At 35.4% G+C, this 12,702-nt stretch overlaps 1 protein-coding gene across 1 annotated transcript; it reads left to right on the top strand.

Annotated features, from left to right (window-relative positions):
- The first annotated feature begins 10,654 nt into the window (after positions 1 to 10,654).
- Positions 10,655 to 11,596, top strand: LOC136161186 (olfactory receptor 10K1). The gene has a single exon (XM_065925797.1). The coding sequence runs from the start codon at positions 10,655 to 10,657 to the stop codon at positions 11,594 to 11,596; it is 942 nt and encodes a 313-aa protein (XP_065781869.1).
- The last annotated feature ends 1,106 nt before the right edge of the window (positions 11,597 to 12,702 follow it).

Raw genomic sequence — 12,702 nt, 5'->3', positions numbered from 1 at the left:
CTTTAACCAACATCTCCACATTTCCTTTATTCCCATCATCCTGTTGTCTGCTTCTATGAGTTTAACTATTTCAGATTCCATACATAAGGAGATCATGCAGTATCTATCTTTCTGTGTCTGACTTATTTCTCTTAGCATAATGGTCTTGAAATTCACCCACGTTGTGGCAAATGTTAGGCTTTCCTTTTTTTAAAGGCTGAATAATATTGTGCTCTCTCTCTATATATACCACATTTTTTTCTTTATCTATTTTCGTCGATACATACCATTAGGTTGTTTTCATATCTTTGCTATTGTGAATGGTGCTGCAATTAACATGGGAATTCAAATATTGCTTTGTGATTCTAATTTCAATTCCTTTTGATAAGTGCCTCAAAAGTGGGATATCTAGATCACATGGTAGTTTTATTTTGAATTTTAAAAGAACTTCCATGCTGTTTCTCCTAACGGCTGTATCAATTTGTATTTCCACCAGCAGTGTACCAGAGTTCCCCTTTCTCCACATCCTTGCCAACGTATTATCTTTTCATTGATAAAGGTCATTCTAACAGATGTGAGATGATATCTCATATGGTTATAACTTGCACATCCCTGATGGTTAATGATTTTGAGTATTTTTTATATACCGTTGACTATTTGTATTGTTTTCAAATTGGGGAAAGCATAGCCTCCATTAATGGTTCTAGAAAACACTGGATAGCAACATGCAAAATAATAAAATAGGACCCTTTCCCTACACCATACATAAAGATGAACTCAAAATAGATTAAAAACTTAAACATAAGGCCTGAAGTTAAAAAATTCTTGTAAGAAAAAACAGAGAAAAAGCTTCTTAACATTTGCCATTGCAGGGTTTGTTAATATACCCTCAAAAGTACATGGAACAAAAGCAAAAATAAGTAAATAGATTTAGGTAAAACAACTTCTGCACAGCAGAGAAACAATCAACAAATTAAAAAGACAGTCTGTGAAATGCAAAAATAGTTTTGCAAACAATGTATCTGGTAAAAGACTAATATCCAAAATATATAAGGAATTCATACAATTTAATAACAAAAAAACAAAAACAAAAACAAAAATTTTGATTAAAATTGGGTAAAGAAACTGAGTAGAGGTTTTTCCAGAAAGAAATACAAATGGACACTCCCATTACTTTCAGTAATATCTCAATTTTATTATATTTTAAATGTTGTTATTCTGTTCATCAAATTGCTTCATCCTGAAATTTCAGGAGGAGCAGATAATGTTTACTAAGTCAGTCAAGACATTGGATTTTTTCTGTAGTGTTTGATTCAAGATGAGCATGTGATCCAAATCTCTTCAATGAGGATCAACAAGATTCAGTCTTTCAGCTTTTGTTTTTACATCCAAGGAGGTGAATTATTTCTTCCTCTGGACTAGATTTTGTGAGCTAAAATTGTCAGAGACTGCTGAGTTTAGGCTTAAAAAAATGGAGCCAAGACTGAAGATACAGATCTATGAGATGCATCCAGATAACTCAGGATGACTGTTTGAACTCTGTATCAAATGTGATGCCAGAACCACAGTAGCAGTGGACTTTTCAAGCTTACATGAACCGTGTTATATTTTTTGCTAATGCCAGTTTGAGTTGGATTATCTTTTATTTGCAGCCCAAAGAACCTTAAATTATAAGACCTGATTGCATTCCATGACAGATTGACGATGACTTAGAGTATGTCCTATTAAGGCAAGCATTATTGTGTAAAAATATAAGACATTAGAACAAAAGTAAATAATAAGGTGAATTTGAGAGGAGCCATTACATAGAAATGTATACAGTGAACCAACATATGTATTAAATTTAATCTTAAAAGTAAACAACAAGATTCATACTAGCTAATTCAAAACATACATAATTGAGTCTTGTTCTTCTCAGATATAAAACATCTAAAGGATGTGATTTCCAATAGTACTTCAAATAGAAGTATTGGTCATATTGGTTAAATCATAAATAATCATTGGCTATCCAGGCAGAATAAAAGATCTACAAAACAATGTGACCACATCACACAGTTAAATATCAGCCTAATAGCCTAAATGAAAAGTGAAGTTTATCTACTCTCAGCCCACTCGGATCTCTGGTTTATATGAGCCATCATTATGGATTTAAGAGTGGAGTCTCTATTTTGTACAACCCTCTGACTTACCTGAAAGTAAGCTCTGCTGGCTTTCAAAGTCAGACATTCTTGAGGTCATCATTCTGTTGTAAGGCCCCCAATTTGGGGCTCAGCTCAGGCTTCTTACTTCTTATGGAGAATCTCTGTGATTGTAATAATAATCTGTTCGTGAGTTGCACACTCAGGTCATCAGTTGTGATTCTTCTTGTGGTTGTCGTTCATTCTTTATTTCTTTAGTTGTAGAAGATCTTTTCTGCTAGTTTTCCAGTCTTTCTCATCAATAGTTGTAACTGATGAGATTATAAATACTGTAATTTTGTTGTGCCCATGGAAGCTGTTAAATTCAAAGTCTTCCTACTCCACCATCTTGTCCAATCCTCTCGTAAAGACTTTCCAATAAAAAAGATTCAGGTAGATTTTAGTCTTTCTTTCTATCTTTCTTTTTTTGACAAAAAAGATTTATTTGTCTATAAAATTGAAGTTCCACCCAGGACACTTTCATGAATATAAATTTGCCAACTTATCAACTCACACATATCATTTTGGGAAATGTGTACTAGTAAGAACTTTTTCAGAGCAGTCTTCACTTCCTTATTCCTCAATGTGTAGGCAAGTTTAAGTAGAGAGGTGATCACTATATAGGTCACTGCCACAAGCCGGTGTATGAGGAGTACAGGGATGTGAACCTCAATAGATAAATGAAGCACAACCATAGTGGACAATGACCACTATGAGGTGGGAGGACCAGGTGGTAAAGCCTTTACACCTCCTTACAGAGAGATCTTGAGGTTTGTGGAAACAATGAAGACATAGGAGATGAAGGTTAGCACTAAGGGAACCAGCAACACCAGAATGCTGAGGAAGAAGATAACCATCTCCTTCAGAATGGTGTCTGTCCAGCCCAGTTTTATGACTGGGGAAATGCTACAGAAGAAGTGGTTTATCCGACTGGAGGCACAGAAGGGTACACTAAACACCAAGGTGTTGACAACCACAGAGATCAGGAAACCACAGAAGCTTGAGGCTGAAACCAACATGCAGGTGGCACAGCTTACAATGAGTGTGTAGTTGAGAGGGTTGCAGATGGCAGTATAGTGATCATAGCCCATCACAGCATTTAGAAAACAGTTGGTATATGCCAAGCCCACAAAAGACTAGAACAGGGAAGTAACTATATTCTGAGAAAGAAATAGTATTGTGGAAGGCAGCTGGTCAGCATTTTGGTACAATGAGCAAGACACAACAGGTTTCAGAGCAGGAGAAGACAAAGAAAAAGAAGTACATAGGAGTGTAGAAAGCCTGATCCAAAGGAATGACAGTCATGATGGTGACTTTGGCCATTAGAGTGGTCAGGTACACCAGGAGGAAAAGAAGAAGAGAAGGATCTGCAGATGTACAGCTTTGAGAAGCCTATATGGATGGACTTGGTGGTCATATTCTGGTTCTACCTCACCACAGGCACTGGGAATCGAACTCAGACATCCTTACATCCAGAAAAGAAAGAATATTTCAAAAGTGAGGTGCTTCCATGGAAACCACAAGTGCATTTCTGTACAAAGCTAATGATACTAATATGAAAAAATTAGTAACAAGTTAAACACACTAATAAAGGAAAGAGCGGAAAGCAGGAGGCATGAAAAGCAGTGACATAAATTTTAAAATATTCCAAGTCAATGATATCTGAATAAGTTTATTTCTGTAACTTGTTCTCATTCTTTGTATTATGATTTGCACAGAAGATTCATACAAAGCACATGAAATCAATAAGTGATTTTAAGCTTATCTCATGCAATCCTGACATTTTATGGAAGAAGAAAATGATTTGCTTAATTGACACGTTAACCCAAAGCTAATGAAAGGAGTAAAATAGTGAACTTAAGAAATCAATCAAATATAGACTAAGGAAAAAGACATAAGAATCAATAAAACTAAAGGCTGTTTTTTTTTTAAATAAAATTGACAAAGTCTTAGCTAAATTAAGTAGGAAAAAAGAGAAGACTCAAATAAAATAAAAGAAACAAAAGAGGAGGCATTATAATGTATGCCTAGAATGTTAAAAGGATAATAAAGGAATATTATCACCAATTATGAACCTCTAAATTGGGTAATTTAGAAGAAATAAATAAATTTATAGAAACATTAATCTACCAAAACTGTATCAAGAAAAAACAGAAAGTTTAAGTAGACAAATAACAGGTAAAGATATTAATCAGTAATCAAAAATCTCCCAGTAAAGAAGAATCTAAGATCAGATGGTTTTGTGAGCTAATTTTACCAAGCATGCAAAGAAGAATTGATACATGCCCTTATTAAACACTTCCAAAAATAGAAGAGGAAGGAACACTTTCAAATTTAAATAATGAGGCTAACATCATCCTGATACCAATACCAGATAAAGACAACAGAAAAAACTACAAGCCAACATCCCTAAAGAGTATAGATGGAAAAATCCTCAACAAAATACTAGGAAAGTAAATACAAGAGAACATTACATTTATTATATTTTATTCTTAAGATACAAGGGTGGTTGAAAATATACAAATCAATCAATGTGCTGTATTGCATTAATGAAATAAAAAGCATCATCAAATCAATATATGTAGAAAAATTATTTGACAAAGTTCAACATCCAATCATGATTAAAACTCTCTCCAAATAGTTATAGAATTTACTTTGTCACAGTAAAGTTGGTATATAAAAAGCCCACAGCTAAATAGTCAATGAAAGAAAATTTAAAGCTTGTTATCTAAGATTGGGTACAGTGGAAAGGATTCCCACTTTCATCACTCCTATTCAACATAGTACTAGAAGTCCTAGTCAGAACAATTAGACAAGGAAAAGAAATAAAAGGCAACCAAATCAGAATGAGAAAGGTAAAAGTATTTCTATTTGCAGATGATGCAACCATATACATAGAAAACTCTAACAATTCAATCAGAAAATGTGTATTGAAACTAATAAACAAATTTAGTAAAGTAGCAAGAACCATAATCAACATAAAACCAGGTATGTTTCTATACATTGTCAATAAATTATCCAAAAAGGAAATTAAGAAAATAACCCCATTCATAATAGCAACAGACAGAATAAAATATTTAGGAATTAACTTAGCCAAAGAGGTGAAAAATTTGTACACTGGTAATTGTAAAATACTGAAGAAGGAAATGAATGAAGAAACATAAAAGACATCTAACCAACAGATAAGTGGAAAGACATGCAGCATTCACAGGCTGAAAGTATTGATATTGTTAAAATGTCTATACTACCCAATGTGATCTACAAACTAAGTTCAATTCCTATGAAAATCCTATAGACAATTTTTAAAGAAATAGGAAAATAAAACCTTGAAATTAAATATACACCCACAAAGGACATTGAATAGCCAAAGCAATCTTGAAGAACAAAGCTTGAGGTCTCACTCTTTAAGATTTAAAAATATATTACAAAGCTACAGTATTCAAAATGGTATGCTATTGGCAAAATCAAACACATAGACCAGAGGAATTGGATAGAAAGCACAAAACTAAATCCATCCATTTATGGTCTATGCATAACTTGCAGATCTATAATTTACAAATTTTTATATTAAGCAAAAAATTTTCAGAAAAATAAAATCAAATATGTAGTAATTATAAAAAGTAGGATCAATGTCCTAACTAGTGTAAAAATCTCCTTTCCATTTGTGGATGATTTGTAAATAGGACAAAGTAGACTCAAGTAACCAAGGGCAAGTTTCAACTTCTGTTTTTGTGTTTCCTGATAGAAGCAACACTCCTTGGAAAAAGAACACCTCTAAACTATGAAACATGATACTATGTAAGTCATTAGAGGTAATAATGAAAAGAATCATTTCCATCCCCCCCCCCCCCCCCGCCCATAACATTGTTTCCCAGACTTAACATATTCTTGTTGGAGAATAGTCACAATACATTGTCTGCTAGTTCAGAGTATACACTGCTTTGAGTAGACCTATGGGGTTGCATCATGTGTTGTCACAGGTGGTGCTTTGCCTGAGCCTTCAGTAAGCCATTTAATTTTATATTATGACACCTACTTCCAAGTGATGTGTACATAGAGAGAGTCTGGTTTATCAATATTATTTACTAATTACAATGGTCTTACTGATTTGTGAGGTAATTAGTCAAAGACAAATTTTCCAAATATACATAGATCAATTTCAGAGATCTCCTTTCTGCCTCTTTGTAATATTTAACTCTTTCTATTCTAGAAGCAAGCTCTTTTTATCACTAACACATCTGACTCTTGGGAAAAGTGAACCTCTATATCACTTGTCCTTTTTCAAAAGTGCCTTATTATTCCATGTAAACTTTATAAATTTGTGTTGTTAGGTTGCTTTCACAATTTGTGCTGGAGTTTGGATTAGAACTATATTGATTTTGGATTAGCTTGGATGAAATTGACAACTATATATATCTAGTTATTCTAGTAAAAATTTGTAAAATAACAAGAAATTTAATGATAATGCTCAACTAGATTTTAACAAGACACGTCAGAAATTTAGATTTTTGCAGAACACTCCTATGTTCCTACTTAGAATTTCTATGAACAAGAACCTGAGAAGATAAATTTGCAATTATACCCTCTTTTTCACTCATAAATAAAGCTGAGAATCACTGGAAAAACATACTAGTTTCCTGACTTAAAATTCAGTGAAAAATTTCCACTTGGTCTTTGCATTAGTCTTAATTGTGATGATTCTCTTCAGAATCCCTAACAGATGGACTCAACTTCCAGTGAAGGCATGGGCCAATTATCCTTATGGCTCCTACTTAAAGCTACCTTGTGACATTATTTTTCCATAATGACCTTAAGTTCTAATAAACCCCAGGATAATGTCTCCAAGGCAATAGATCAAGCCTCAGGAGTGCAACAATCACAGCGTATACTTCTAATAACCACATCCCATGTTGGTCACCAGAATTTCTAAAGATAAAGACTTTGCCTGGAGATGCTGAGAGTCCTTATGAACAGGGGAGTCTACCTCTGTTGATACAGAGGAGAGCTTCTGTCTCAAGGCAGGTTTGCACTCTTCTCCTGATATTTCTTCAAATTCTGATCTTTGGCTTAGCATCTACTTGTCAAGGGATCCTAGATCCTGAATAGCTGCTTCTGTCTGAGTTGAAAGGAGGAGAGCAATGTAGGTATTTATTGAGCAGTGAGAAATATTGATCTAGCTAGTCTGGGGCTTTGTGGGGTCTAAACCTTGATGAGTGGTGGTATTGTCAACACCTCCTCCCACTGCAATTCTGGCAAGTGACAAGCTTAAGAAGGAAAACCAGGGTCTGCTTTTAACTCCAGGTACCAAGAGTGACTGGAGTTGGTTCACATAGTTCTTCAATTTTTCCTTAATGGTCAGACTGGGTCAGTTTTGCTCCCAGCAAGATCTCCTTTCCTTTTCTTTCTTTTTTTTTTTAAACTGATTGCCTCATGAACTAAGTGAAGCACATACTTACTGAACCTGCACTTCTCTATTTGCTGTGTACTTATGGATATGTTTTTAGCTATAATTGAAACCTGATACTTAAGCTCCATTTTAGTAAGGCAATTCAGGATTTTCATGTGTATCTAAGAATACAAAAATTCCATTTCTTTAACATCTGAGGCTGTGTACATGACTTCTCTTGGTTAATTGATTGATTAATATTTTCCCTAAGTATTTGAAAATATCAAAGTTTTGCATCTGAAAAATTATAGATTTACCCCTTTTTGAGGTACCCAGTACCCTAGATTATTGGGTTAGTATTTAATTCTAAATTATATAAAAATTTCTTGAAGCATCTAAAGAGTTACAAAAATAAGTGCAGAAATGTCATCTCTAAGGATCATAACCTGAATTCCATCCCTAGGTTCTAAAATATCATAAGGGGAGTTTGGCCTGGCCTGGCAGTCACTCAGCTGTGTCCGACTCTTTGCAACCCGATGGACTGTAGCCCACCAGGCTCCTCTGTCCATGGGATTCTCCAGGCAAGAATACTGGAGTGGGTTGCCATTTCTTTCTCCAGGGAATCTTCCTGACCCAGGGATCGAACCCAGGTCTCCTGCATCACAGGCAGATGCTTTAACCTCTGAGCCACCAGGGAAGCCCATGGGGGTGGGGGTGGTAGTTTAGGGATCATCTAACTAGAGAGTTTTGCACTTTCTCAGGTGAAATGCCTCTTGAGGGTCAGTAATCAACTCTTAGCTTAAGTCAAAACTTTTACAGGATATTATTTTAAGAGGCTCTGTTTAAGTATTTTATGTTTATTACAGTTATTGCCTGGTTACATTTAATTTTAAAAATAAAGAAACTGAATATACATGTTAAGTACTTTGGCAAAGTCACACAAAACTATACCTGAAATATAGATCTCCAACTGAGGCATCTTTAACCTTAATTTTACAGCCTGTGAGTTTTCAGCTGGAAGATCTTTTTAATCTTCTACTCTTATATCTTTCTATCCCTAGTACTGATATAACACACTGTGGTGATCTTTGATGTTTTCTTGGGCAGAGGGGTCTGCCTTCTAGGATATACTTTGCCAGTGGGTCTCCATACATCATGAAAAGGGCAAATATATCAATCACGTAACTCATATAGAACATGGAGTTATACTAATAGTATAAAAAATGTCACCTAATTGAAATCAGCTGCCCTTATGAGTCTGAGTGATAAATGATAGGTTTTTCTTTTTTTTTTTGGTATTGGATAGATACAGGTGCTCCTTCAGTATCAGATAATTCTAACTTCTTTGGTCTACTCTACAATTTATACTCAGTGGCATGAGAATATAGTGAGAATTAGATATGGATTAGTTGACAGTAGATCCAGAAAAATCTTGGAAAAATGATAAGCAGTGATCATAAATTGAGATTTTCCTCAGTGTTTGAAAAGAGACAGAAATCTCTCTACCCATACAGGATATTATACAGAGCAACTGCCTCACTGGTTTGCAATTTCTTCATGTAGAAAACATATATGTATTATATATTTAAGTATACACATCCATTTATATGTATCTAATGGCGATAGACATGATATTTACATTATTTGTATTTACATGTAATAAAAATACCTCTACAGTTACCAAAAAAAAAAAAAATCACTGTCATTGTGTTAAAAGACTTTAAAATCAGCATATATATCTTAATATGAACTTCAAGTAATTATATCTACTAAGTTTATGATCAATTTACAGTAATTGAGAAAGAAAAAATCTTATCTTTTCAGAAATTTCCGATTATCTAACTTAAGGTCTAGAAAGTCGAGATTTGCTATTGTCATAAAAAAGGTAAAAACCAAAATTTCTGGTAGTAGATGCAAGTAATTTCTCAACACAAAATGATGTAAAAGTTTAAATATACTGAAAACTGCATAAATGAAGCCTGGTTACAACCAATAAAATGCTAAATGATTTTGTACCCAAAAAGCATTCTGTTTGCTTCTTAGGCTTTGACAGTTGAGAAATACACCTTTGATAAAATTATCTGATATAAGCCCTAAAAATGACTTTAAAATAGCAGTTTGCAAACTGGATGTAGTAACAGAATATTAAAAATGAATCTTATTATCATAATGATATGAAAAATATATAAAGCCTATGATTTGATTAGGAGATGTAATCCTGGAAAACTGTCCAACTGTCTCATTCTCTGTCACTCTGTATGACATTTTTGAAAAGCTCTATTTTTCTGAGGCATCTCAGAATGGGGAAAGTGAAGTGTGTTTAGAATGCCACAAAGTACATGAGATTCTTTTTAACAGTCTGATGATTCTTTTCCAAAAAAAGGATAAACTTTTCTTTAAATTTATGTTGTCTTCTGTTCCACTCTTGGCTCAGTGCTCTAGTTTGTGGAACTTCCAGCAATGTTCCTAATTGGTCTGAAAACTTTTTCTTTCTTTTTCATATTGTTTTGTCTATTGACACAAAATTTGACATAAAATTGTCATGATGAGTAACTGACATAAGGTATATGATAGTCTTACTGCATATTTTATAACAAGCTGTTAATGATACAAATCCCTCCCACACTTATGCTCAGAGATCATCTAATTCTTCCTGTCCCTTCCCATTTTGTGGTTCTTTATCTAAAGTTCACACACTGTGTCTAGACATCTCATTCTTTATTCTAATTTCTGATCAAGCTCAGATAGCTGAATTTAACACGTTTTTCACTTTTGGAGAGCTGCTTTCCTTTGGCTTGTAGTGAGCAAGAAAAACACAGTAGTTCATAAGTAAAGCACAAGGGAAAAATAATTTCAGATAATTCCTTAGTTCTTAGTTAGAGAGATAACATGTTCTTGGTCTTGGCAAAAAGTCTGTTATTGTTTGTCAGTTACTCTGTTCCACATTTAGCCTTAATTCTTATTTTGGCAGGTATTTTTTGGAGGGAATCAATGAGTTCCATCATACATCTGGAGATGCCTGCCACCCACAGACTTTGTGCTGAGCTCCCCATGCACTTCTCCATCCCTGAATTCTGGCCTCTGGCTCTAGCTCTCCTGTATTGAAGTGACCATGGAGTGGGTCAATGAGACCTTGGTGAGAGAATTTGTCTTCCTCGGCTTCTCATCTCTGGCTAGGCTGCAGCAGCTGCTCTTTGCTGTCTTCCTGCTGGTCTACCTGTTCACCCTGGGCACCAATGCCATCATCATTTCCACCATTGTGCTGGACAGAGCCCTCCACACCCCCATGTACTTCTTCCTTGCTGTACTCTCCTGTTTTGAGACTTGTTACACCTTCGTCATTGTACCCAAGATGCTGGTGGACCTGCTGGCCCAGAAGAGGATCATCTCCTTCCTGGGCTGTGCCATCCAGATGTTTTCCTTCCTCTTTCTAGGTTGCTCTCACTCCTTCCTGCTGGCAGCCATGGGTTATGATCGCTACGTGGCCATCTGTGACCCTCTGCGCTACACAGTACTCATGGGTTTCGGGGTGTGTGTGGGACTTGTGGCTGCTGCCTGTGCCTGTGGCTTCTCTGTCTCACTGGTCACCACCTCTCTGGTATTTCACCTGCCATTCCACTCCTCCAATCAGCTCCATCACTTCTTCTGTGACATCTCTCCAGTCCTCAAGCTGGCATCTCACCACTCTCGTCTCAGTCAGTTGGTCATATTCATGCTTGGTGTGTTTGTCTTGGTTATTCCACTGTTACTTATCCTGGTCTCCTATGTCCTCATCATTTCTGCCATTCTAAAAATTCCATCCTCTGTCGGAAGATACAAGGCCTTCTCTACCTGTGCCTCCCATCTCATTGTGGTAACTGTTCATTATGGTTGTGCCTCTTTCATCTACTTAAGGCCCAAATCCAACTACTCTTCAAGTCAAGATGCCCTAATATCTGTGTCTTATACAATCCTCACTCCATTGTTCAATCCAATGATTTACAGTCTAAGAAATAAGGAATTCAAATCAGCTCTTCGAAAAGCAATGGTTCAGACGTCATATCCTGTTAATTAAAGAGCTAGTTTCCACCCCCCCCCCATTTATTTTTATTAGTTGGAGGTTAATTGCTTTACAATATTGTAGTGGTTTTTGCCATACATTGACATGAATCAGCCATGGATTTACATGTGTTCCCCATCCCAATCCCCCCTCCTACCTCCCTCTCCACCCAAACCCTCTGGGTCTTCCCAGTGCACCAGCCCCGAGTACTTGTCTCATACATCCAACCTGGGCTGGTGATCTGTTTCACCCTAGATAATATACATGTTTCAATGCTGTTCTCTCTCTTCACTCTGTATAATGGGCTCCAATTTCATTCATCTCATTAGAACTAGTTTTTTTTTTTTTTTTTAAACTCTTCAGTTAATTGTAAGCCTTTTATGTGCCAAGTAAAATGTGCTTTCAGATATTTTTTATTTAAATATAGAATGTGCTGAAAAGAAATTTTTCATATGAAAAGAATGGGATTCGAAGAAGTTAAGATATTCTGGTTATCTGCCATGAGTAATACTTTAAGAAGGCCATGCAGACATGAAAATATAATTCATTTCTAGAATAAATTTCATTTTATTTCACTCTTGTAAAGATTAATAATTCAAAAACAAATATATCAGTTAATGAGAGCAAAGATGCATCCAAGCTATCTAGTTCAAAGAACAGAAGAAAAGATAACTATCTATTCTTACCCTTCCTGTTATCAGTTCTCCCTTTCCTGAAGACAACAGGTAACCTTGGTCCCTTTCATTCTACAACAAACTTTAGTGCCCCTTTTTGTTTCCTGATTCTTGCACTCCCAGTTCAATCTACATACTGAAATGGCTTTGCCTTTACTTGGGATTGTTCTGTCCTTTCCTTGTTGGAGATTGGAACCTTATTACGGAGTTTCCTTCCTATGTATGTTTATGCTAATTTAATATTATCCTATCATAGCTCCCAAATTTATACCCTGAACGCTATACCTATCTATTCTCTTCAAGGCAGCTACTAACACTGAATAATTGCTGAAGTATCTCAAGAAATCTAAACAAAGGAGTTGGGTTAATATTAATAGGGTGAAGAGCATGAGTTTTCTAATGACCAGAAAATCCATGGAAAATTCCTTCAGTGACTTCACTTTCCAT

The sequence above is a fragment of the Muntiacus reevesi genome, chromosome 1, assembly GCF_963930625.1.
Source record: "Muntiacus reevesi chromosome 1, mMunRee1.1, whole genome shotgun sequence".
Taxonomy (NCBI): Eukaryota; Metazoa; Chordata; class Mammalia; order Artiodactyla; family Cervidae; genus Muntiacus; species Muntiacus reevesi.
The sequence above is the reverse complement of the archived record's forward strand: the minus strand, read 5'-3'. Positions and strand labels throughout refer to the sequence as shown.